At 43.1% G+C, this 25,268-nt stretch overlaps 1 protein-coding gene across 1 annotated transcript in view; it reads left to right on the forward strand.

Moving 5' to 3' along the window:
* LOC124112997 (multidrug resistance-associated protein 1-like) overlaps positions 1 to 25,268 on the forward strand; it is a 56,935-nt gene that overhangs the window by 21,391 nt on the left and 10,276 nt on the right. Inside the window, exons 6-24 of the mRNA XM_046473217.2 lie at positions 324 to 385; positions 1,503 to 1,634; positions 2,603 to 2,887; positions 5,372 to 5,552; positions 8,317 to 8,637; positions 9,353 to 9,490; positions 10,231 to 10,377; positions 11,458 to 11,542; positions 13,695 to 13,761; positions 14,412 to 14,538; positions 15,038 to 15,214; positions 16,518 to 16,685; positions 17,090 to 17,276; positions 18,031 to 18,208; positions 19,263 to 19,383; positions 20,801 to 21,041; positions 22,844 to 23,154; positions 23,785 to 23,984; positions 24,938 to 25,061. Of these exons, the coding sequence (XP_046329173.1) occupies positions 324 to 385; positions 1,503 to 1,634; positions 2,603 to 2,887; positions 5,372 to 5,552; positions 8,317 to 8,637; positions 9,353 to 9,490; positions 10,231 to 10,377; positions 11,458 to 11,542; positions 13,695 to 13,761; positions 14,412 to 14,538; positions 15,038 to 15,214; positions 16,518 to 16,685; positions 17,090 to 17,276; positions 18,031 to 18,208; positions 19,263 to 19,383; positions 20,801 to 21,041; positions 22,844 to 23,154; positions 23,785 to 23,984; positions 24,938 to 25,061 (3,252 nt within the window). The remainder of the gene's footprint in view (positions 1 to 323; positions 386 to 1,502; positions 1,635 to 2,602; positions 2,888 to 5,371; positions 5,553 to 8,316; positions 8,638 to 9,352; positions 9,491 to 10,230; positions 10,378 to 11,457; positions 11,543 to 13,694; positions 13,762 to 14,411; positions 14,539 to 15,037; positions 15,215 to 16,517; positions 16,686 to 17,089; positions 17,277 to 18,030; positions 18,209 to 19,262; positions 19,384 to 20,800; positions 21,042 to 22,843; positions 23,155 to 23,784; positions 23,985 to 24,937; positions 25,062 to 25,268) is intronic.

Here is a 25,268-nt window from a genome sequence, read left to right on the forward strand (position 1 = left end):
GGTTGTAATTCGACTAATAGTGTGTGTACATTTACCAGTATAGGGGCGGTCAGGTAGCCCAGTGGTTAAAGCGTTCGCTCGTCACGCCAAAGACCAGGGTTCGATTCCGACATAGGTACAATGCATGAAGCCCATTTCAGGTGCCCCCCGCCGTGATATTGCTGGAATATTGCTAAACATTAAATATGAACTCACTCGATGGCTGTGAAGACAAATACCCGTTGAAGTTTAGCTGTTACTGCGGTGGCTGGGGCATATTGAATAAGTTTTTGAATCTTGTATATTAATTGTTATGTGTCATGATCCATTGTGTTTTCATGCAGGTCCCTTGTCCCGAGACAACATCGTCCTTCCCCGAGAAGGTCACATTCGGTTGGATGCATAGGTATGGACAGGCGTTGTTTCTCATCGACTTCCCTCACTGATAACTTAACTTCCTTTAACATGTACATTCACAAGTGATCGTGTGCATTGGAAGCAATTCTGTTCTTAAAAGTATCGCTTAGGGTTTCACAAGGCGCATAATTTGACATGATTTTCACCCACAATACTCCCAATTATATATTGATAGAATATATTTGAAGCAACGATATTTATGATTCAGTACTAGTTTCGATGAATACAGTCAAGGGACGGAAGGGGCGGTCGGGTAGCCTAGTGGTTAAAGCGTTCGCTCGTCACGCCGAAGACCCGGGCTCGATTCCCGACATGGGTACAATATGTGAAGCCCATTTCTGGTGTCCCCCGCCGTGATATTGCTGGAATATTGCTAAAAGCGGCGTCAAACCATACTCACTCACTCACTCAAGGGATTGAAACAGCAATTGTTTATTTTTTCATTATAACGTGAATGGTCAGAATATTATATGGATGAATAAATTATTAATAATTACCGTATTCGACGTAATAAGCGCCCAGGGCGCTGTCAAAATTAGAAATAGGGGGCATTTATTAGAACATTATTTTGGTGAACAAAACAGAGTTGAAAGATAAATTTCGTGGTTTATGGTGACAGCCTGAAATGTATTTGTAAGACAGATATATGTTTCATAATAACATACGAGTGTGTATTATACGTGAATAAATAAGTCTTGTGTACATTGATCAATCGGAAGGGGTGCGAATTGGGATTGTTCACTAGCCAATATATCAGCAAATATCGCCGTTGGCGCTTATTAGAGCGGGGCGCTTATTACGTGGAATACGGTAATCAATAATAGGTAAGGTGAAAGTCGCGCAGTGATGAAGACATTAGGCGTTCTGGTGAAACCCATGGGTATGGTAATGGCAAACCATGAGGCATTATCTGGGATTCGAACCTCAGACTGGCACACCATGAAACAGCTAAAATAATGTTCAAAGCGGCGTTAGACCAAACTCACTGACTGCCTCAAGAAAGACCTGATTTTGGGAATGGCGTTTCTACAGAATCATATCATTTTCCAAAGTTTCCAAAATCCACCATAGTCACTTTCATAGATGTAAATGTTTTCCCCCCTCAGCATCATCTGGACGGGATGGCGACGCCCCCTGATGGAGGAAGATCTCTGGGACCTCCCCCCTCACATCAAGTGTAAACAAGTCGTCCCAAGGTTCTTCAAGAATCTCCAAAAATACTTTTTCAAGTCACACACGTACGTGGTGATTAGTTGACTGTAAATCATTTGTGTGTTTAATTATTGTTAAACCGTGTTCCCCTACTTTTAAACTTTGACAAAACTATGGAAGCGTACAAGGTCTAAAAAATATCATATACGAAGATAATACTTTGATCAACGTAGATAACATTTCAGTCTGTATATGTGATATTACAATCGTATCGTATTGTCTTGTGAGGTTGGGACCCTAGTTAGATACTAGTTGATACAAACATTTTATATTTTATATAAAGGTTATAACTTAATTACTGTAAATTTATTTTATTTTTGGGAGCATGTTTGTCGTGTATTTTCATTTGGCCTTTTCAGTATTTTTACATACTGAAATCATTTCAAGCGCTAAAAAAAATGCAGAATCGTACCTTCAGTGCTTCATAGGATGATGATGAATGTTGGTATGATATAGGTTTTTTTATAGTTTGAATGATTTTCACCCCTTCACATTTACGTTTTGCCCCCTAAACCTACTCTCTGTAATGAATAAATCGTGAGAATCAACATATTTTATTTCGCTTAAATTTTCAATAAAACCGATAGTTGTTTGTTTGTGTGTAGTTCGGAGACCATTTTGTCCTCTCCTCTCTCATTATAAGAGAGTGCGGCGTGTGTCATTGATACGCTTCCATAAAAACACTTTTTGTGAAAAATATTTAAAACATTACCCAGAACTCTTTTTCGACTGAATTAATACTGTGTTAGTCGCCCTTGCGTGATGCACGTGGAATACTTTCTCTGCTGATGATGCACGTGCATGAGGCTCGGTTGCCAGATATAATGCATTTTGCAAGGCTCTTTACAATTACGTGCTGCCCTAGAGGAGTATTATCACGTTTTAAGAACATTCTGACGGGGATTATTTGAAATATATTTCCCCGTTTTGTAGTCAACCTATCCACTCACACGTCAACCCACCCACTCACCCACAGACGTTGTCCTGTTTCCAGGGACACAACTGACGAAGTCACACATGTTCCAAAGATCCCCGAGAAACAAACTCTCCTGGAGCTCCAGTCTGTCCCACCAGCAGGGAGTACCCTACCACAGAAGGATGGCCTCCCTGACATCATCTACAAGACGTCAACGTTTGATGACGTCAAGAATCCGGGGAAAGGCACCTCCTTCCTGATACTTAAGGTTCTGTTGAAGACCCATGGCCGGGAACTCAGCAAGGCTCACATTTTCAAACTGGCGTGTGACGTTATACGATTCCTGAACCCAATATTGCTCAAGTAAGAACAAAACATATTTTTCGATAATATTATTTTGCCAACATTAATTAACGAGGGATACACACTTTGTAATTCTGTCTTTCAGGTTGGATATTATGTACAATACCAAAAGTATTTTGTCTGAAAATATTGAATTTCCTGCTCAGTTAAGTCAATTGTCTGTGACGTCAATTCAATTGTTGGCAACAATGCACTGATGCAACATCACGTATACTCGACAACAAAAGTTCCTGTGACACCAATATTTTAGTGTATTTTTCAAACAAGTAAAGTTTGGTTTTCAATATTGTAGTACATGTATGGAATCAAGTAACAAAAACGCAACTGCTACAGAAAAGCATGCATTCCATGCAAAAGTTGACTTTTATGCAAGACCCATGCATTTCACAACCCAAGAATGGGTATAAAAACGTGTGCGTTAACGGGATTCCATATGCATTGTTTAGCATCGTGCTGACAACAACAACTCTGAAAAACAACAAAGTTACGCAATTATTCAACATTACGAAATGCCACGCCTGTCCGAAAATGAGCGTCTGCGAGCCAGCCATTGGTATGCTTGAATCAGGATCGAGTCAACGTGATGTTGCAAGACAATGTAAAGTCCACAGAAACACCATTTGGTGTTTATGGCAACGTTGGCAACAGACGAATACAGTCAGAGACCATCCTCGGAGTGGCAGGCCACGCATAACCAATAATCGACAAGACAACTGGATTCGAACAACACCTACGAAATCGATTCCAGCCAGCAACAGTGACTGCAAGAAGCATCCCTGGCCTTCGAGGAATATCTTCACAAACCGTACGTCGTCGCCTCAGATGGGCAGGGATGGTCGCCAGAAGACCCGCCGGACGACCTATTTTGACAGGAAACCGCCGTCAAGCAAGTCTTCAGTGGTGCAGACAGCGTCTACGCTGGACGGTCATGCAGTGGGGACAAGTTCTATTCACTGACGAGTCTCGTTTTCACATCAGCCACAGCGATGGACGAATTCGAGTGTACCGACGTCGAGGTGAACGTTACGTCAATCATTGTGTCATTGAAGAAGATCGATCGGGGGCGGCAGCGTTATGGTATAGGGTGGGATTACAGCAAGACAGAGGACCCGTTTGATAGTGGTAGAGGGAAATCTCAATGGACAGCGCTACCGCGACGAGATCATCGGTCCTGTTGTTCTACCGTTTATTGGGTCGTCATCATATTGCTCGACTTGTTCAGGATTCTCTTCAACAAAACAACGTGAATGTCATCTCCTGGCTCCTCGCGCCTCTGATCTCTCACCAATCGAGCACACGTGGGATGAGATGGATCGGCGCCTTCGACGTCAACCACGTGTTCCACAGACTCTCCAGGAACTTCGAAACATGCTCCAGCAGATATGGACAGATATCCCACAGGACTTTGTGCGACGCCTGGTCCATTCCATGAGACGAAGATGTGGTGCTTGCATCGCAACCAGAGGTGGACACACACGCTATTGATTTGTAAATTGACATTTTGGCATGTTCATTTTTTCTATGAAATCACGCATTTTCTGAAGTCAGTATGGCAAATTAAACCATTTAAACACTTACAGGAGTCTTTTATCTATTGCAAACCGAAATTGTCTCAGATTTGGTAAAAAACTATACTTTGCATTCAATCGTATTTAATGTCATAGGAACTTTTGTTGTTCAGTATGTATATGTGTCATTTCGCAAACAATGACTGAGTGAGTTGGGTTTAACGCCGCACGAATAGTAACACTCGACACAAAGACAAAGACCCGGATGTCGAGCAATCAACATCCGGGAGGATAATCGCATATAGAGTTCATGCGAGGAAAATATTACAAATATCAGTTTGTCTGACTACAGTCAAGTCATATCACGGCGTGGCAGTTTAATGTGGGAGGAAAGCCCGAAGAGATGCAGGTCTCAGACGTTTACTACTTCGGTGAAACCCACGAGCACGGGTATGGTGCTGATAAACCTAGAAGCATAATCAGGACGAACCGGGATTCGAACCCACAGTCATAGGTTTCTGGCGTGCCCAAGGGACGCAACTCTGCACAGCGAATTGAGGCGCATTAGACGACAGGGCCTCGTAAACAATGAAACAATAGGCGTTAAGCTAATCAAACATATATCAACAGTAATAGGGTATACCTTTTTACAATCACATAACTTAATTTATCACTTTAGCTAACGAAAGCGTCTAAAATCGGAGAGGTAGCTTGGTGGTTAAAGCGTTTCCTCGACACGCCAAAGACCTGGGTTCAACGTCCCACATGGGTACAATGTACGATTTGTGGTGTCCCTAGTAGTGATAGTTTGAATATTGCTACAAGGGGCATAAAACGTTATATACTCACTCTAGGCGACAGTATTATGTCATATCATATCATATCATATATTATAAAACGCTGTAACATAATCACCGACTCGTACAGTACATGTCAGCTTATGGATAACACATATTTCATGGATATTTTACAACAGGTTAATGATCCAGTTCATCGAAGAAAAACAGAGCGAGACGATGTGGAAGGGGTATGGCCTCTCTGTGTGTTTCTTTCTGGTGTCCGTCTCCATCTCTCTGCTCAACGCCCAGACGTTCTACATCAGCCACAACATCGCCGTGAAGATCCGGACGGGCCTGGTGGCCGCCGTGTACAAGAAGGTAAGGGGCTACAGACAGGTGACCTGTACGCTGGACTGGCCCTCAGAGGAGTGAGTGAGTGAGTTGGGGTTAACGCCGGTTTTAACAGTATTCCAGTTATATCGCGGCGTGTCAGCTTAATGTGGGAGGAAAGCCCGGAGTGATGCAGGTCTCAGACGTTTACCTCTTCGGTGAAACCCATGAGCACGGGTATGGTGCTGACAAACCTAGAAACATAATTGGGGCGAACCGGGATTCGAACCCACAATCATAGGTTTCTGGCGTGCCGAAGAGACAGCGAATCGCGGCGCCTTAGACGACTGTAGTAGTAGTAACAGCAGTATTAGCAGTAGTAGCAGTAGTAGTAGTAGTAACAGCAGTAGTAGTAGTAGTAACAGTAGTAGTAGTAGTAGTAGTAGTAGTAGTAGTAGTAGTAGTAGTAGTAAAAGTAGTAGTAAAGTTGATGGTTGTTTGTTGCTTAACACCCAATCTCATTAAAATTAGATCTTAGTTTTCGCTACCGCTAAACAAAGATCTGAGGACATCCCATTAGGGGGTCACGTCAGAATGACCTTTCATCCGACCAATCAGAGCGTCGCTTACCAGAGCTTGAAAGTGACAGTCGGAATGTGATTTCTAATCATGCAATCTCGAAAACTTTAACATGGGGTATTCCGAGCGATAGTTACGGGCTTAACGATTGAATCCATACAACCTAGGCCATCTTTTAGCCATTCAAGAATGTTCTTTTGTTCAGGTTTCAAATTTTTAATCGAGATTTTGTCAAAATATATTTCGAAGCGTAGTCGCCTATTTGAAATTAGAGCCGCAAAGCACGGGAAGGCTGCCTTTTCATTGGCCAATGTCGAATTCTTGTCAGTCATTCCATTGGTCGGTCAAAGTTCGCGCTAGGTCGGTCTGACGTGACCCGTAATGGGATGTCCTCAGATATCACTCCTAGCAATATTCCAGCAATGCAATAAGACGGCAGTCTGTAGACAACCGAGTCTGCACAAGACAATCCACTGTTCATGAGCATCGATCTCCGCAATTGGGATACGATGACATGCATCAACCAAGTCAGAGAGCCTGACCACCCGATCCATTTAGTCGCCGTTTACGACCAGGGCCCCGTTCCACGTAGCGATCTTAGTGCTAAGACGATCGTAACTCCCATACTTTAAAGGGCAACTATAGTCAACATAGCAGCTTTTAGATTTTAATATTTTATGACATACTAAACAAGAAATGCTTGACCAAAATTATGACACAACTATTTGGTGAATATCTCCATTCTATCCATCTATATTCACATGCACGGTACTGAGTGAAATCTTTTATTCTATATATCAATAAGTGAGTGGACATATTAACCATTTAGTACGACTTGGGTTTTAAAAGGAATTGCAGACAAGAAACAGTACTCCACTGTGGCAAATGTGCAGGTTGATTTACAGTAGAGTACAGTACAGTACAGTACAGTACAATATTACAAAAGAGGAAGCCCGACCACCATTAACATCAAAGACTTTGTCACGAAGCACAATAGTATATCTCTGAGCAGTGGGTCGTCGTAAACAAATCATCTCAAGGGGTGACATCAAAATCTGTAGTAGCAGCAGTAGTAGTAACGCGTAGTAACAGCAGCAGTGGCTGTAGTAGGAGTATCAGTAGTAGCAGCAGTAGTAGCAGTAGTAGTAGTAGTAGTGGTGGCAGTAGTAGGAGTAGTAGTAGCAGCAGCAGTAGAAGCAGTAGTAGTAGTAGTAGTAGTGACAGAAGTAGGAGTAGTAGTAGCAGTAGTAGTAGTAGTAGTGGCAGCAGTAGTAGCAACGGTAGTGACAGCAGCAGTAGCAGTAGTAGTAACGGTAGTAACAGCAGTAGTAGTAGAAGTAGCAGCAGTAATAGAAGTAGTAGTAGTGGCAGTAGTGTCAGTAGTAGGAGTAGCAGTAGTAGTGACGGTAGTGACAGCAGCAGTAGTAGTAGTAGTAGTAGTAGTTGTAGTAGTAGCAGTAGTAGTGGCAGTAGTAGTAGCAGCAGTAGTAGCAGCAGTAGTACGAGCAGTATTAGCAGTAGCAGTAGCAGCAGTAGTAGTAACGGTAGTGACAGCAGCAGTAGCAGTAGTAGTAGTAGCAGCAGTAGTAGGAGCAGTAGTAGCAGTAGCAGCAGTAGTAGTAACGGTAGTAACAGCAGCAGTAGTAGTAGTAGTGGCAGTAGTAGGAGCAGTAGTAGCAGTAGTAGCAGTAGCAGCAGTAGTAGTAACGGTAGTTACAGCAGCAGTAGCAGTAGCAGTAGTAGCAGTAGCAGCAGTAGTAGTAACGGTAGTGACAGCAGCAGTAGCAGTAGTAGTAGCTGCAGTAGTAGTAGTAGTGGTAGTAGTAGCAGTAGCAGCTGTAGTAGTAACGGTAGTGACAGCAGCAGTAGCAGTAGTAGTAGTAGCAGCAGTTGTAGCAGTAGCAGTAGCAGCAGTAGTAGTAACGGTAGTAACAGCAGCAGTAGCAGTAGTAGTAGTAGCAGTAGAAGGAGCAGTAGTAGCAGTAGTAGCAGTAGCAGCAGTAGTAGTAACGGTAGTAACAGCAGCAGTAGCAGTAGTAGTAGTAGCAGCAGTAGTAGCAGTAGCAGCAGTAGTAGTAACGGTAGTAACAGCAGCAGTAGCAGTAGTAGTAGTAGCAGTAGAAGGAGCAGTAGTAGCAGTAGTAGCAGTAGCAGCAGTAGTAGTAACGGCAGTGACAGCAGTACTAGCACCTGGTAACTCCGTCCCCTCATGTTCACCCTCCATTCCTTCAAGGCCCTGACGATGAACAACGAGTCCAGGAAGGTCTTCACGACCGGCGCCATTGTGAACCTCATGTCCGTGGACTGCAACCGGGTGGAGGGGTGTATCCATCAGCTCTTTCAGCTCTGGTCAGCTCCACTCAGCCTCGTGCTGTGTTTCTACTTCCTGTATCAAGTCATCGGCGTCTCCATGGTCGCCGGCTTGGCGGTGATGGTCGTCATGGCGCCGCTCAACTATAAGTTGGTCTTCTACATGAAGAAACTCCACAACAAACAGCTTAGTATCAAGGATGAGAGACTCAAGCACATGAACGAAATATTGAATGGAATTAAGGTAATTATTTATATACAGTGGAAACGCTGTAATACTGATGTTTGCCCTTACGATTTTAATTATTTAGTATATTTTGGTAGATTTTATTTGGACATAATATTTACTCTATTTTGGTCGAAATTTGATATAAACGCGTATCAACGCGTATCAACGCGTACACCAACAGACATATCACAGACAAAAAAGCAACCGGTGACACCACAAGCAGCTTGTTTGTAAACTTCAGAGAAAAATTAAACAAAGCCATCACTTTTGTGAGTTGATAATCAAGATAACACATGTCGCGATATTACATTTTTTTCATTTGGGCAAGCACTATAAAACCAGGAAGGGTCGGAGCAGTGAACAAATGAATTGGATTTAATGATGTTTTGACCAGTGTTCAGTTGTATCAGGGGCGGTGGGGTAGCCTAGTGGTTAAAGCATTCGCTCTTCATGCCAAAGGCCCGGGTTCGACTCCCCACATGGGTACGATGCCTATTTCTGGTGTACCCCACCGTGATATTGCTGGAATAAGCAGCTAAAAATATACTCTCTTACTCACTCACCCACTCACTCACTCACCCGCTCATGCACTCACGAACTCAGTCGCTCACTCACTCACTCACCCGCTCATCCACTCACTCACTCACTCACCCGCTCATCCACTCACTCACTCACTCACCCGCTCATCCACTCACTCACTCACTCACCCATCCACCCGCTCCTGTTACAGGTACTGAAGCTCTATGCGTGGGAGTCCTCGTTCAGGGACAAGGTGATGGCTATCAGAAGCAGAGAGATCGCACTCATCAAGAAACTCGCCGTCATGAACGCCCTCAACGTGTTCTGCTGGGTCGGCGCCCCGACGCTGGTAAGTGTTAACGAGTTGGGGGAACGGTGTTCTACTCCTTAAAGGGACACACGCCTCTGAACAATTGGCAATATCAGAAAATCTGATTCACGGCTTGGGAAACCGACCGGGGAAGAATAGGTCTTCAGCAACCCATGCTTGCCGTAAAAGGCGACTATGCTGGTCGTAAGAGGCGACTAACGGGATCGGGTGGTCAGGCTCGCTGACTTGGTTGATGCATGTCAAGATCCCAATTGTGTGGATCGATGCTCATGATTTTAATCACTGGATTGTCTGGTCCAGACTCGATTATTTACAGACCGCCGTCATATAGCTGGAATATTGCTTAGTGCGGCGTTAAACAACAAACCAACCAACCAATCAACCTTGTAAACCCACTTGGTGTGCGCACTCATTTTGTGTGATAAATATCGATGCGACAGTTATATTTACAGTACTTATACAGTCACGAACCGATGTTAGTGGTCTTCAAACTACATAGAATAAAATAAATCAGTTGTGTAACCAGACGTCATAATATTTTAATTGAATCAAAATTGAATCAAAGTTTCTTGGGTTGTCAAAAGTCTAGAGCGTCTTTACTATCACCGATACAATAATATCGTACCGAAATATCACTGGTATACTTTAGTTTTGGGAAAACTGGAACATTGTCGAAGTACGAAAATTCCATTCCGATCGTAGCTTTCCAAGTTGTTTGCTGTGTGGTTGTTTGTCCTTAAATATGTCCTTCAATATAGGTGACGCTGGCAAGTTTTGTGACGTATGTGTTGATGTCAGAGCACCAGTTCCTGGACTCGCAGACTGGCTTCGTGGCCCTGGCGCTCTTCAACATTCTCCGCGAACCCATGAACGCACTCCCCATGGCGATATCTAACATGGCCCAGGTAGGTCCATTCGTCATACAGAAAAATGGTGGTGGGGTAGCCTAGTGTTCGCTCTTCACACCGAAGACCCGGGTTCGATTCCCCCACATAGGTAGAATGTGTGAAACCAATTATCCGGTGTCCCCCACTGCAGAAGAAAAACATTTTCAGGCAAGAATAAAATATCAATGTGTTCAAATTCTGACGTTACACAAACGCGTTCAGATCATGATAGACACAAGTTGGATCAGATCATGATAGACACAAGTTGGATCATATCATGATAGACACAAGTTGGATCATATCATGATAGACACAAATTGGATCAGATCATGGCAGACACAGGTTGGATCATATCATGATAGACACAAGTTGGATCAGATAAAGAGTGACACAAGTTGTTTCAGATCATGATAGACACAAGTTGTTTCAGATCATGAGATACACAAGTTGGTTCAGATCATGAGAGACACAAAGTGGTTCAGATCATGAGAGACACAAAGTGGTTCAGATCATGACAGACACAGGTTGGATCAGATCATGATAGACACAAAGTGGTTCAGATCATGACAGACACAAGTTGGTTCAGATCATGAGAGACACAAAGTGGTTCAGATCATGACAGACACAGGTTGGATCAGATCATGATAGACACAAGTTGGTTCAGATCATGATAGACACAAAGTGGTTCAATTCATGACAAACACGAGTTGGTTCAGATCATGATAGACACAAAGTGGTTCAGATCAAAATATGACACAAGTATGTTCAGATCAAAGATATGACACACATATGTTCAGACAATGATATGACACAGTTATTAGATCATGATATGACATTTTCGTATAATATTTTGACATACCTGTGACAACAATAATACAAATCTTGTAGTTTTAAAATTTCGTCATGGGGGATCCCCCCCCCCCCCCCCCCCCGATGCTCATGATGTCAATCACTTGATTGTCTGGTCCAGACTCGATAATTTACAGACCGCCTTCATATAGCTCAGCTTCAGTATCGCTGAGTACGGCGTTAAACAACAAACAAACAAACAAACAAATGGTCACAAATATCATCACATTCCGTCTCCTCATCTTCCAGGCCGCCGTCTCCATATCCAGGCTGACCAAGTACCTGTCCGGTCAAGACCTGGACCCAGAGACGGTCAAACACACGGAAGAGAAAGGTGAATATAGCTTGATGATCACTTCCCGGTGTGTTTCTCATTTGCATTTTATTGTTTTATTGATCACTTCCTGGCAACTGGTTGAGTGAGTGAGGTTTCCTCTGAGTTGTATGTTAAATAACGAAATGACCAATCAGCTACGTTATCAGAGGTCACGTGAGGATCCGGAGTAGAATAGGTCTTCAGCAACCCATGCTTGACGTAAAAGGCGACTATGCTTGTCGTACAAGGCAACTAGCGGGATCGGATGGTCGTTCTCGCTGACTTGGTTGAAACTGGTCATCGATCCCATTTGCGTAGATCGATTCTCATGATATCAATCACTGGATTGTTTGGTCCCGACTCGACTATTTACAGACCACCGTCATAAAGAAAGGTGCGATGACTGACGTTTACATTTCGACATTCCCCCGTATACTAGTATCTCATAAATCTTCGGAATAAAACACCCTTTTAAGTTTTCAAATCCTGTGTTTTTCAGAAGTTTGGACGGCCTTGCATTGATGTAAATTCATCTTCTGACATCAGTATAATTGTCATTCCCTTGCGCAATAAACAAACTTTCTGGAGCGAACAGCTCACGAGGACATGTATTATATAACAGATACGCATGAGGAGCTCCTGAAATTAATCACTTATCTATATAAGCATAGTCCATAAGCATAACCAATTTAAAGATATATTATAACATATTAAAATAAATATGAATTTACATGTATATTTGGACATGTGACTCAGTGGTTTGTTAACATCTACACATCGACCTGGGATGTATACAACGTTATGAGAGCGCAGATATTCACCGTTGACAGACTGCAAATGAAACTAATGATTAATGAACGTCACAGATGGTGTGCATATTCTAAAACTGTTTAATTGTGAACATTTCTCGAACTTGAAAGCACCTGCATTTAATAAACGCCCGGTTGAGCCTCGCTATTCTCCCCTTTGTTAACGGCTGGCGGTATTGCCCATTCAAACAAACACATCGTTGTCCTAGTTTTTGATTGATACAGAAATGTATTGTGGACATTCGTGGTGAAATTAAGAATTCTATGGAACGTTGGTACGCTCTGGTGATGAATTCCATTAAATTCTTTGCCTATCGTTATTGCTATCTTTTGTAACAATTGTGGAAACAATTCAATTGACATAACATACAGGTATTTGTATTGAGGATCAGTAGCAGGTTAGGTTAATAACAGTAATAACACCGTTAGAACATTGCACTTATACCGCCATGGTATGTGAGATTGTTACAGTTTACAGGGTTCTTGATACCGATATAATAGTTTATGATTTATTTGACTAACTGTTTCCTCATCATCTTCATCCTCACGATCCTACAAATGATGTACTGTCTTTCCTGAGGTGCACGTTAAGTATTGGAGAAAACACGCTCACGAGGTTTTGGTTGACAATGTAAACCGGGAAACGAAACTCCCGAGTGTTACATTAATATTGCCAACCAAATCCGAGGAGTAGTGCTTTCTCTGGCTTATAACCCGTCTTTTTAAAAATCCAATTTACATTTGGTGCGTTATAAAGAGACGATTGTAAAGTTAATACGGCTTTTGCTGATGCTGATTTATAGTGCTAGCTCACTGAGATACCATGCCGCAGTTTAACATGAATACCCCACTCAGACACAGTATACTGACTCCGAGCCGACGAGTCCTTGTTTAGGCCCCTTAATGCCGAGCGCCAGACAGGGTAACAACAAGTACCATCTTTAAACTTCTTTTGGTATGACGCGACCGGGGATCGAACCCCGGACCTTCCGCTCTCCGGGCGGACGCTCTACCACTAGACCACGGAGGCGGTCTACAATACAATAAGTGGCAGTGGGTTTATAACAGGTGTTATAAAGTCACATGGTAAATGAGATTTGATGAGAACGACGTTAAACGGTGGACCCAGCAATATTCCTGCTATTGCTGGGCGCCTAGAAGTTATCAAGAGTGAGAGGGTTGGTGGGATGTAACACAGAAAAACAATATTTGACCTTTTGGCGAAGTCGTTTTCTATGTATTTAGAAAACATAATATACAGCTATTTGTATTGAAGGATCTGTGCTAATAAAATTCACAACGAAGGTGTTGCTTTGCTTAAATGTGAAATTTGCAAAAAAAATCTTTTTACTGTTTTTCAGATAATGTGATAAGCATTGAACACGGCCAATTCAGTTGGGACAGAGATTCCGACAAGATACTGAAGAAGTAGGTGCAGAAATAGTTACATTATTGTGTTTATCTATCCGCATTTAGCTGACGACAGCACACACCGGTATACAAACGCATATGCTTAAAGTTGGCTATTACCCTTTTTGTTTTAATCCTTATATAATTTTAATCACTTTATTTATTTTTCTGTTGGCTGCTGCCTGCCTTTATCCCGTTTATGTATTTCACCCATTTAATTATTCATTTGTTTCTAATCACTTAATTATTTCTAATCTATTTTTTGTCTGCCTGCCAGCCTTTATCCCGTTTACGTATTTCACCCATTTAATTATTTCTAATCACTATACTTATTTATTTGTCTGTCTGCCTGCCTGCCTGCCTTTTACCCGTTTATTTATTTCAACCATTTAATTATTTTGAACACTACAGTAAACTACGGTTATAACGAACTCAAAGGGACTACTAATTTTAGTTCGTTATAACCGTAGTTCGTTATAAGTACATATACAGCATGACTACAGCAAGTAGTCGGGACCAAAAAGTAAGTTCGTTATATCCGTCAGTTCGTTATAAGCGTGTTCGTTATAACCGTAGTTTACTGTATATATATATATTTTTTTAAATATATTTATTTTTATGCCTGTCTGTCTTTATGCCGTTTATTCACTTCACCCATTTATTTACAGCATCTACTTCAAGGTGAAGAAGGGTCAGCTGGTCGCTATTGTGGGTCAGGTTGGAGCAGGCAAGTCATCCCTGCTGTCGGCAGTCCTCGGCGAGATGGAGAAGATCCACGGCGATGTCCGTATGAAGGTAAGCCCCTAACATCAAACTGCCCTTGTTCAATGACAACATCTGTATCTGTAGATCTACAGGCTGCCCCACTGATCCATTTATTCGCCTCTTACGACTTACAGTCAAACACAGTTGTGTCGAAGTTGTAATTACTTCGAGTTATCGGAGGTTCGACACAACCGACAAATTATGGATATGGAAAAAATACGTAGGGACGAAACTTCTACTGCGAGACAACCGTACGTTCGACACATCAAAGTTCGACACAAGGGTATTTGAATGTACATAGGTAGCATATATTCTAACCTGGACTCCCCACGGTGTTCTCATGGGCTTCTACTGACTGGCTTCAATGCGGGTTTATCCGATGCATGTTCGACCTGCACTTGTGTAGTTGCCCGCATCATTATGCCATTATCATGTTATGTCCACTGTTTTATAAGTAGATCATTGATATAAATGCTCTGTCCACTAGGCTCTGTTTCATAAACACGTCCTGAACATGTTCTGTTTACAGGGTTCTGTTGCCTATGTTCCGCAACAAGCATGGATGCAAAACCTCTCCTTGCGCAAGAACATTCTGTTCGGAACTCCACATGATGAGACTAAATACAGACATCTGCTCCACGCATGCTCACTGGAGGCCGATCTGGAAGTACTTCCGGGAGGAGAGAACACGGAAATAGGAGAAAAGGTGAGTTAAGAAGTCTTAGGAAGATCGCTCATCAACATCGCACAAGATGAACAGGACGGCAAAATGCAAATATCTTCGTTTTTCGCTTCAGCGTCAAACTAAAACAGAAATTATTCAACGTTGTAACCGCTGGTTTGTTTGATAAAAAGACCTGCGTGATCTGGTAGAGAGAGCGTCTGCGAGGAAAGTGGAAAGTCGGTGGTTCGATCAGCTGGCCGCGTCATACTAATAGACGTTAAATGACAGTACTTGTTGTCACCCTGCCTGGCGCTCGACATAAAATGAGTTAAACGACAGGGAGTTTTCTAGACCTGCTCAGAGGTCCCTAAAAATTCCCAAATTGAAATTACAAATTCCCAATTCATGGCTGATGGTAATAATTAATGTGAAAACACAGGCGAGGAAATGGCGGTTCTTAGTGACTAAAGGACGCCACGGCGAGTGCAAACGTAAAACACTGTATTTTCCATCGGTAGTGCACATGGTGAACACTCCTGGCTGGAGGCTGCCATTGTGCTACACAGGGAAATTGGAGAACGGGGAAGGAAACGAAACCGAGTATACTAAAAGTTAACTAAGCAACGAAACGTAGTAAAAAACGTTTCGGTCATTCAAGGATATCTGACATTATGACTTTGTAGACGTGACTTGTTTTCATTGACCTGTTTGAGCAAATTAACAATTTCTTCCTAAATTGCCTGCCAAAGACACGTCTGGAATCCTGGATAAATCGCTGCACAGAGATTGGTCGGCTCGGTGTCAGAAAACTGTCAGTAAACTCGGTGTCAGTAAACTTTTCGGAGAATGTGAAGACTCCCCAACACTGCAGCCTTCTGCATTACCCAGATTGTCAGAAGGGCTGTATTCCTGGTAGCAAATCCGGGTACTCTCCCAATGTCAGTCAACAGATTGGAAGGTACCAAACCTAAGGCACCGAGAACAATGGGGAGTCGGACAACTTGGTATCTGGGATGCAGCGAAGTCCGCATATTTGCCATGTTTTTCCTGAATCGTGTCAATCACATTACAAACAGGACAAGATCAGGTTTGTTCTGTTCCAAAGAATTTTGTATTTTATCTTTTTCCATGACGCCCTCTACATACCATCGTACCATGGGTGGACCTCTGTGTCAAAACCACAAGCATGGCGAAGACGGCAATAAAATGATCGAGCTACACCATCATGTCGTTTGTGCCAAGGCTGGGCATCCACTGACAATGTGTCTCATTAACGTCATTACATAATCTACATTATCTACATTATTATTATTATTATTATTATTATTATTATTATTATTATTAGGGTATCAACTTGAGCGGAGGCCAGAAACAGAGAGTGTCACTTGCACGGGCCGTCTACAGCGACAGGGACATCTACCTCCTTGACGATCCGCTCAGCGCCGTCGACTCCCACGTCGGCAAACACATCTTCAGAAACGTCATCGGTAACGAAGGAATTCTGAAGGACAAGGTAATGTGTCCTCCGTCTTTCTCTCCTGGACTTATCCCGAGTCCGCTGATTGTTCGTGGGTTATTTTTGTACAGGGAAGACAATCATAAACTGTTTCATTCGAACTCGAACTTAAAGTTAGGTGTATATATAATTATATAGGTTAGGTAGTTATAGTTAGTTATTGTCCTTCTGTATTGGAGATGTTCAGCTGTTTGACCTGACCTTCGTTTTTTACCCAGTTTGCGTGTAGACAATACCAAACTGTCTTTCTTGACAAGAGGTTTGAAAATACCAGTAAGCATCATACATGCCATTGGCAGATAAAACACACTGACAAATTCACGTCTATTGCGTGAAATTACATATAATTTGAAATGTATGGAGGGGTAAAATGTCTAAACCTGTGACATCCACCACTGCAGACTAGGGTACTAGTAACCCACGGCGTTCATTGGTTACCTATGGTTGACGTCATCGTTGTCATGGATCAAGGGGAGATAAGCGAGGTTGGCTCATACGAGGAACTTCTAAACCACGACGGTGCCTTCGCCCAGTTCCTGAAAGCATATTTGTTGGAGGGATCCCAGGATGTCGGCGAGGACGACGAATGTATGTATAGACGGATGGTGGGAGGAATGTTTTATTCTTCAAAATTAAGCTGGTGAAAAAGGTTTTTTTTCCCTGCACATTCCTGATGCCCTGAAAAGAATATGTTATGATAAAGATATGTTCGGATCCTACCTTCACCATCTACCTGAAGCAAGCTTGTCCACTAGCCTGTATCGAAGGCCAGTTTCATTGATAAATAAGCTAGTGGGCGCTCTTGCCTCGGGAAGATGACTTTCATGGCAATGAACGAAAACATATCCTTATAAATATAATAATATCTCTAATAAAAAAGATAACAATGAGCTTGGTACCTATTGATTGAGAGTGGGTGAGTTATTTTGGTTTAACAACGCTTTGAACAGTACTTCAATCATTGACGTTCACCGCTTTTGTGAAACGGACGAACAGTGGTATGGCGTTGACGTCGAAACATATTCATGCTGAATCTGTGATTCGAACCCACGACCGTAGGTTTCTTGTACGTCTAACTCTGAGCAGCGAGCGGCCACTTGCAGGACCGGGCCAACCACGTCCCGGGGACTTGAAGAAGCATCGGGGTGGCTGATACAGTGATGAAGGATTACGTTTGAATGTTCCTACTTTATGCGTGAAATCGTGAAAACTATGTGGAAAGACTAAGTTGCATTGTTATTATACAATTCAATCATTTAATAACGGTACGTTTATAAGGAATGAGTGAGTTTGGGTTAACGCCTATGTCACGTATATTGAAGTGTCTTCTTGTACCTTCTAGTACAAGAGATCCGGGCGAAGATACTCGAGAGAGTCGACTCCGTGACCTCCATAGGAAAATCACCTTTGACCCTGTCACCTCACTTCAGCCCGCTGGCTTCTAGTCTCAACTCTCATTCCATTTCGTCACTTCCTGCTGCCCCACTAGACAGAGATATCAGTCTACAAAGGTCTACAAGGTAAGCCAAGCATTGTCTTCCCCGAAAACCAGGACAAAGCTCTCACAGTGCAAACATGCTTGGATGTCTTTGAGTCACGCCCACACGACAACACGCAGTGTGTCAGTTGGTCTGTTGGGTCCAACAAGGATCCGTATATCGTGGGTAAAGAATACTGGATTCTGCCTTATATGACCCTTGGTCAGTCAGCACCACACCCAGGCTCGTGATGGCACCAAGGGGGAGATCCTACAGACCCTGAAACAAAGGAAATAATTAAGCTGAGCCTACGATTCTTTGTCAAACCAGGGATTCATGACATCTGATGAAGTTTCTATCATAAACTATCTGTAAAAGTTAGTATACACCAATGTTTAATGATGGCTTATAATGAAACAAACAAGAATGATAAGTCGAGTGAGTGAGTGAGTGAGGCTTTACGCCGCTTTTAGCAATATTCCAGCAATATCACGGCGGGGGACACCAGAAATGGGCTTCACACATTGTACCCATGTCGGGAATCGAACCCGGGTCTTCGGCGTGACGAGCTAACGCTTTAACCACTAGGCTATCCGACCGCCCCAATGATAAGTCGATGATGATGTATTTCATACAGGTGTCATACTTGTGTATTTGACCTTACGTTTGCGGTGTTTCGGCGACTGTTTCAGCCTAGGAACGTTTTGATAACGTTTGTAAATTTGGGCCAAGTCTAATTTTCGAGTATATACATTGTTTTGCCCGGCAGTTTATATTAAAAGACAATTGAAAAAAAATATATTAAAATAATTTCAAAAACAAAAATGTTGGTCTACCAATGTGGTACATACTTACAAACTGCATACCATTTGGATTTCATGACACAGAAAATAACAAGAAGAATACAATCAGAAGTTTCTAATAGTTGGTATCGCGTTTCAATCACTGCTTATTGTGCAGTGGACAGAGAACCGCACCGCACCGCACCGCACCGCACCGCACCGGACCGCGCCGCACCGCACCGCACCGCACCGCACCGCACCGCACCGCACCAGTTGTGTTACAGTTTTCGTCATCATTAATTTTTTTATTTCAGTGTCCTCACAGACGAAAATGATTGCCCGAATGAGGAGAGGGCCGGGTCTGTTGCTGATGACAAAGAGGAGGAGGAAGAAGAACACAGACTCACAGAGGATGAGAAGTACGAGATCGGGAGGGTCAGTGTCAGTGACGGCTAATAAACATTAGTCCACATTTTAACTAGAAGATTGTCTGGAAACGGTCGCCCCGAGACAAACATATATAATCGTGATGCAGATATACAGGTTTAAATTATCTTGTGTTCATACAATTCTTATATTTTACAAACCATTCATTCAATCGCTTAATTCTAACTGCGATTTGGGCAGTCTAGGCGCCGGAATTCGGAGTTGCTTCCCTTAATCGAATCTGGTTCTTCTGGCGATGATTTGATTGCCAGATTGGCCATGATTATGAGCACTGGTTTGTTAGCACTAACCTAATCTTCTCGAGGCAAGGGAGTTAACTGACTATAAAAGTCCAGTTTCCATCCTTGCCGAACTAGGCTGGTATTATGGAGTTACATTTTGGCTGGACTAACGAGTCCAATCAAAATCGCCCACCGAAATCGAAATCCAGTTCGTAATGTGTCATGCAGATTTCGGTCGATTGCAGGATTTGCAAAGCATGTGCACGATCAGATCGTCTTGACTGGGCGCCACCGTTTTGTTTGAAGCAATTGCAAGTGATACGAGAGGTGGAATCTGATTGGTCAATAGGAGAGGCATAGAAGGGACATAACTCGTAATAGGCACTGGTGGCGCTACGATGGAGCCCAGTAATTCCAGCCTAGTTCGGCAAGGGTGGAAACTGGACTTTAAAGTCAGTTAACGCTCTTGTCTCGGGAAGATGCACTTACCCCTGCTCGTGGGTTTGCGCAGAAAGCGTCTACAACTGTATCACTTCGGGCCTTCCTCCCACATCAAGCGAACAGGAGCTGATACAACTGAAATACTGTTCAAACATACACTCAGTACCGTAAAACCAAACTCTCTCACAGCGAAATTCTGCCTTTTTCGTCACGGATTATTATCTCATGTCTGATAAAAACGTTTCCAAGCGTCAAGAAAAGTATACAGCCCCGAAGGTCCCTTTCTACATTTTGTACCTGATCATACGAAGAAGGAAATGTAGCTTTTATGAATAAATTCCTCATCTACCTTGGATCAAGAATTATAAATAAAAGTCGAAATATAAGACATCGACAATATGTGTTCGTGCCACCTACAATCAGACTAACCAGGATTTAGAGCGAACAGAGATCAGAATCATAAAAACACAAATATTATTGTTAGTAGGGCGATCAGAAACGTGGGCTGCATACATTATTAACGGATTTTTATTTGCATTCGGAACCGATAATATTCATTTTCGAGATACAGAAATGAAATGTGCTTGTTTAAATTCTTCGATCCCTCGTACCGAGTATTTTAACGCCTCGACACTGACTGGTTGATAAGAAAGTTTACCTGACGCGACTCTCTATTCATGTCATATTCACCAAGAGATGCGTGATAAAAGAGTTTGAATACAAACATAATTTCCCTTTTGCAGGTGAAGTTCTCCGTCCTCAAATCCTACTTCCGGGCTCTGGGTGCGTCTGCGGCTGTCCTCATCTTCTTCCTCTTCTTCATCTTCCAAATCAGCGGCATTTCCACCAACGTGTGGCTCAGCATCTGGACCGACGACCCCAGTCTGAATAACATCTCCTTGTCCGCCAACGCCACGGAGGTCGACCTATCAGCGCTTTCCTACTATTACCTTGGGATATATTGCTTCCTATCATTGGCTCAAGGTAAGTAACGATGCAGATTGCGGACTATGAATAAAACGGAAATATTTGTTAAGGAAGTGACTTCCCCATGGATTTTGAATTAGAATTTCTCGCACATGAGTGTCACTTGAGCATTAATTATAAAGCGACTTGCATGCACGTGTGTGTGTGTGGCTGCTTGTACTCGTCTGGACATGCGCTTGTTGTTTTAAGTGCTAGCCCACTGAGATACCATGCCGCAGTTTAACATGGATACCCCACTCTGACACTTTATTCTGCGTCCAAGCCGCGCCAGTCCGTGTTTTATTCCCATAATATCGAGCGCCAAGCCAGGGTAACAAGTACCATCGTTTAACGTAATTTTCGTGGTTAAGTTACATTTATTTGGATTAATGCGGAGTCAGACAATAAATATTATAATATCCGCATCGTGAAAAGAATGATGTATGTGTCATAACAATACGACACATGTGTCGTGACATGTGATGAGTAACAGGACACGTGTCATCACAGACAGAAATAGTTTGTAAAGTTAACTTCAAAAGTGAATTACACTGTCCACTCAGGCACTCGTAATATGTCAGTATTTCTTTCACTAGGTGGCTTATCATCATTGTTTGTTGGTTTGTTGTTTAACGCCGCACTCAACAATATTCAAGCTATATGACTGCGGTCTGTAAATATTCGAGTCTGGACCAGACAATCCAGTGATTGACATCATGAGCATATTGACTGTCTGGGGAGGGTTAATTATCAGCTCCCTGTATGACAGAAATATAATAAGCACACAGCAACAGCTCGCTGATGAACACAATGATTTATTCTCGGTGGGATTTATAGTCCGTCACGCTACCACCTCTGCTACGGAGACTGTTGTGGTTTAAAGTGTCAAGTTTCCTCGTTAGCATTAGCTTTGTTTTTTGTACATTTTAATGTTAATATTGTACCAATTTCGTGGTAAGTCATAGTGGTATATATTTTATGCATATGCCTGTGAATCAGATTTGTACATCTAATTTCAATATATATTATACATCTCATCCATGCGTGACCTACAATCTAATGATATGCACTTTTTAAAACATGTTTAAATGTATTTAAATTCTAAATGTGTTTGGTGTATGGGAATATTGTGTTTAGAAGATATTTAGGTTATAAAGCGGTAGCTCATTTCATGTGTTCAGACCCTATTAAAGCTTGATTAGATGGAACACATATAATGTCTATACCGTTTAGGATTGAACCACATTCCTGTCTTTTGTGTATTTACATTCTAAAACATTTTTACAGGTGTTTTAAGTTGTGAGTCATGAGGACTTATAGAACCTACATGTATGTGTCATTAAAATAGTGACGTATCTGTCATGATGTGAAATGGGGTTTAACGTCGCGTCCACGATTAATGCACTAATATTGCGACGTGCGTGTACGTGTGTGTGTGTGTGGCTGCTTGTACTAGTCCGGACTAATGCCGATTTATAGTGCTAGCTCACTGAGATACCATGCTGCAGTTTAACATGAATATCCCACTCAGACACAGTATACTGACTCCGAGCCGACCAGTCCTTGTTTTATCCCTTTAAAGCCGAGCGCCAATCAGGGTAACAACAAGTAACATGTTTTAAATGTCTTTTGGTATGACGCGGCGGGGATCGAACCCACGGCCTTGCGCTCTCCAGGCGGACGCTCTACCACTAGACCAAGGAGGCGGTCAAATATGTGATGAGAAAAACAATGTGAAGGTCAGGACAATCCACGACAATTACGTTATATGTCCTGGAATAATGATTATTATATTTGTAGTTCATTTCCCGTTGTTGCAGCTGTTCTCGTCATGTTATACGTCATGGTGACGTACCGGAAGATGGTGCGGGCTGCCAGCATCATGCACAGGGACCTCCTCGACAACATCCTGAGGCAGTCAATGACCTTCTTCGACACAACGCCCACTGGTCGAATACTGAACCGCTTTACTCGAGATGTGGACATCGTGGACAACCATCTGCCCCGAATAACTCGACAGTGGTTGGCAACTTTGTTTAACGTCTTCAGCGTCCTCATCGTGATCGCCTACAGCACACCCTTGTTCCTGGCGGCAGCTATACCGACATTGCTGGTGTATTTCTTCGTGCAGGTAACCTCACTGCAATCTTCACACATAGAAGAGACAGCCTCAGTGGTCTTAGTGGTAGTGTCTGCTCGGAGTGCGGAAGGCCGATGGTACAATCCCTGGCCTCTCATACCAAAAGACGTTAAAGATGGTACTTGTTATTACCCAGCCTGGCGCTCGGCATTAAGGGGCTAAACAAGGACTGGTCGGCTCGGCGTCAGGAGTTTAAATGTGTCATCTATGTTAAACTTTGGCATCGTATCTCAGTGAGCTAGTACTATGAAGAGACACACACACACTCGTACATGCACGTCGCTATATAAGTGTTAAACACACGCTTTACCTCACCACCCCATCAATATGGACGCAACCTGCGTTGAGGCGTCGAATTACGTCGTAAATCCATTTGAAATCCACTGAATCACACGACTGCCATTCGTGTCAATCCTGGAAAAGCCGAAAGATTACTACATATTGCTTCCATTCGTGACCAACTCGTTACGGAAAGATGCGAGTGGTGACGAATGTATTGCTCTTAAACTAAGGCGCTGCAATTCGCTATGTAGCAGAGTTACGTGCCGTATGCGTGCCAGGATCCCCTGTTCCCTCAGTCACACACTCCCTTCTTCACCCACTCACCCACTCTTGTTACAGAGGATGTACATCCCCACGTCCCGTCAGTTCCGGCGCTACCACTCCACCACCCGCTCCCCCATCTACTCCCACTTCACCGAGACCATCACAGGCGCCAGTTCTATCCGAGCTTACGACGCCGTCGAACGTTTCTGTGACGAGTCTCTGAAGCGAGTCGACAAAAACAACATCTTCCACTATGCTGCGCTGGCGGCGATGAGGTACGAGACGTATTGGTGTATTATCATCTATCATGTTTTGCTGTGTTGTAGGGTTGATGTGTGGGGGTTGTGATGGGTGGCTGGCCCGAGGGGTTGTGATGGGTGGCTGGCCCGAGGGGTTGTGATGGGTGCTTGTTTCATGTTGTCGCGGGTGTGTGTGAGTGTGTGTGTGTGTGTGTGTGTGGGGGGGGGGGGGGGGGGGGGGGGGGTCGTTGGGAGGGAGTGTGTGTATGCGGCGGTAGATTGTTACTTTGTTGGTTTCTTTGTGCATGGTTGGTGCTTCTTTTTTGTGGAGACGGGGAGGGATGTGGATGCGAGTGAGGACGTGGTTGATGGGTGCGGATGAGGGAGTTGGTGTGGATGCGGGAACGGATACAGGTGAGGGTGTGTTTAAGAAATAGGGTGTGTGTGAGAGTGATTTTTGACGGTGAGGGTTCGAGCGAGGGTTCGGATGTGATTGAAGTGATGTCAATGAGGGTTTGGGTGTGTCTGAATGTGCGGGTGTGTTTGCGTGGTTTGCGTAAGCTGCTGTGAGTGAAGGGGGCCTGGATGTGGGAATGGATGTGGTTGTGTGTGTATAGGATGTTTGTATGGGGGATAATATTATGAATGTTATTTTCATAATTGCTATTAAATGTGGTGTGTACATATATAAAATAGTGTTTTTATGAGTCTTTTAGTGTCTCGGAGGCCATTTTGGCCGGCCGCTGAATTTTTACATTCTTGCCTTGTCATTTTATATGTACAGCGGGTGACACTATAATAAAATATTCTTCTTCTTCTTCTTCATTAAGACAGCTCCCAGTCGTATTCGTGTAATTTATTGCAACAGGGGTAAGGGAACATAATAGTCCGTCATATAGATGGAATATTACCGGCAGCTGTGTAGAACAACTAACAAACAACACCAATCTGTCATGGATCCCAAGATAAATGTCAGTGGTTTGTTACAGATGGATGAAGATGCGACTGGAGTTTCTAGGAAACATCATCATTCTCAGTGCGGCCATATTCGCCGTCGTCACGCCAGGCCTTTCAAGCGGCATCGTAGGGTTGTCCGTGTCGTATGCCCTGCAGGTCAGTATAATTATATTGATGTTGCTGGAATAGTACTAAAAGCGGTTTCAATCTCATTAAAATCAGATCTCAGTTCTCGCTACCGCTCAACCAAGATCTGAGGACATCCCATTACGGGTCACGTCAGACCGACCTTTCATCCGACCAATCAGAGCATCGCTTACCAGATTGTGAAAGTGACAGTCGGAATGTGATGTTTACTCATGC

The sequence above is a fragment of the Haliotis rufescens genome, unplaced genomic scaffold, assembly GCF_023055435.1.
Source record: "Haliotis rufescens isolate VD_foot unplaced genomic scaffold, xgHalRufe1.0.p SCAF_18, whole genome shotgun sequence".
NCBI lineage: Eukaryota > Metazoa > Mollusca > Gastropoda > Lepetellida > Haliotidae > Haliotis > Haliotis rufescens.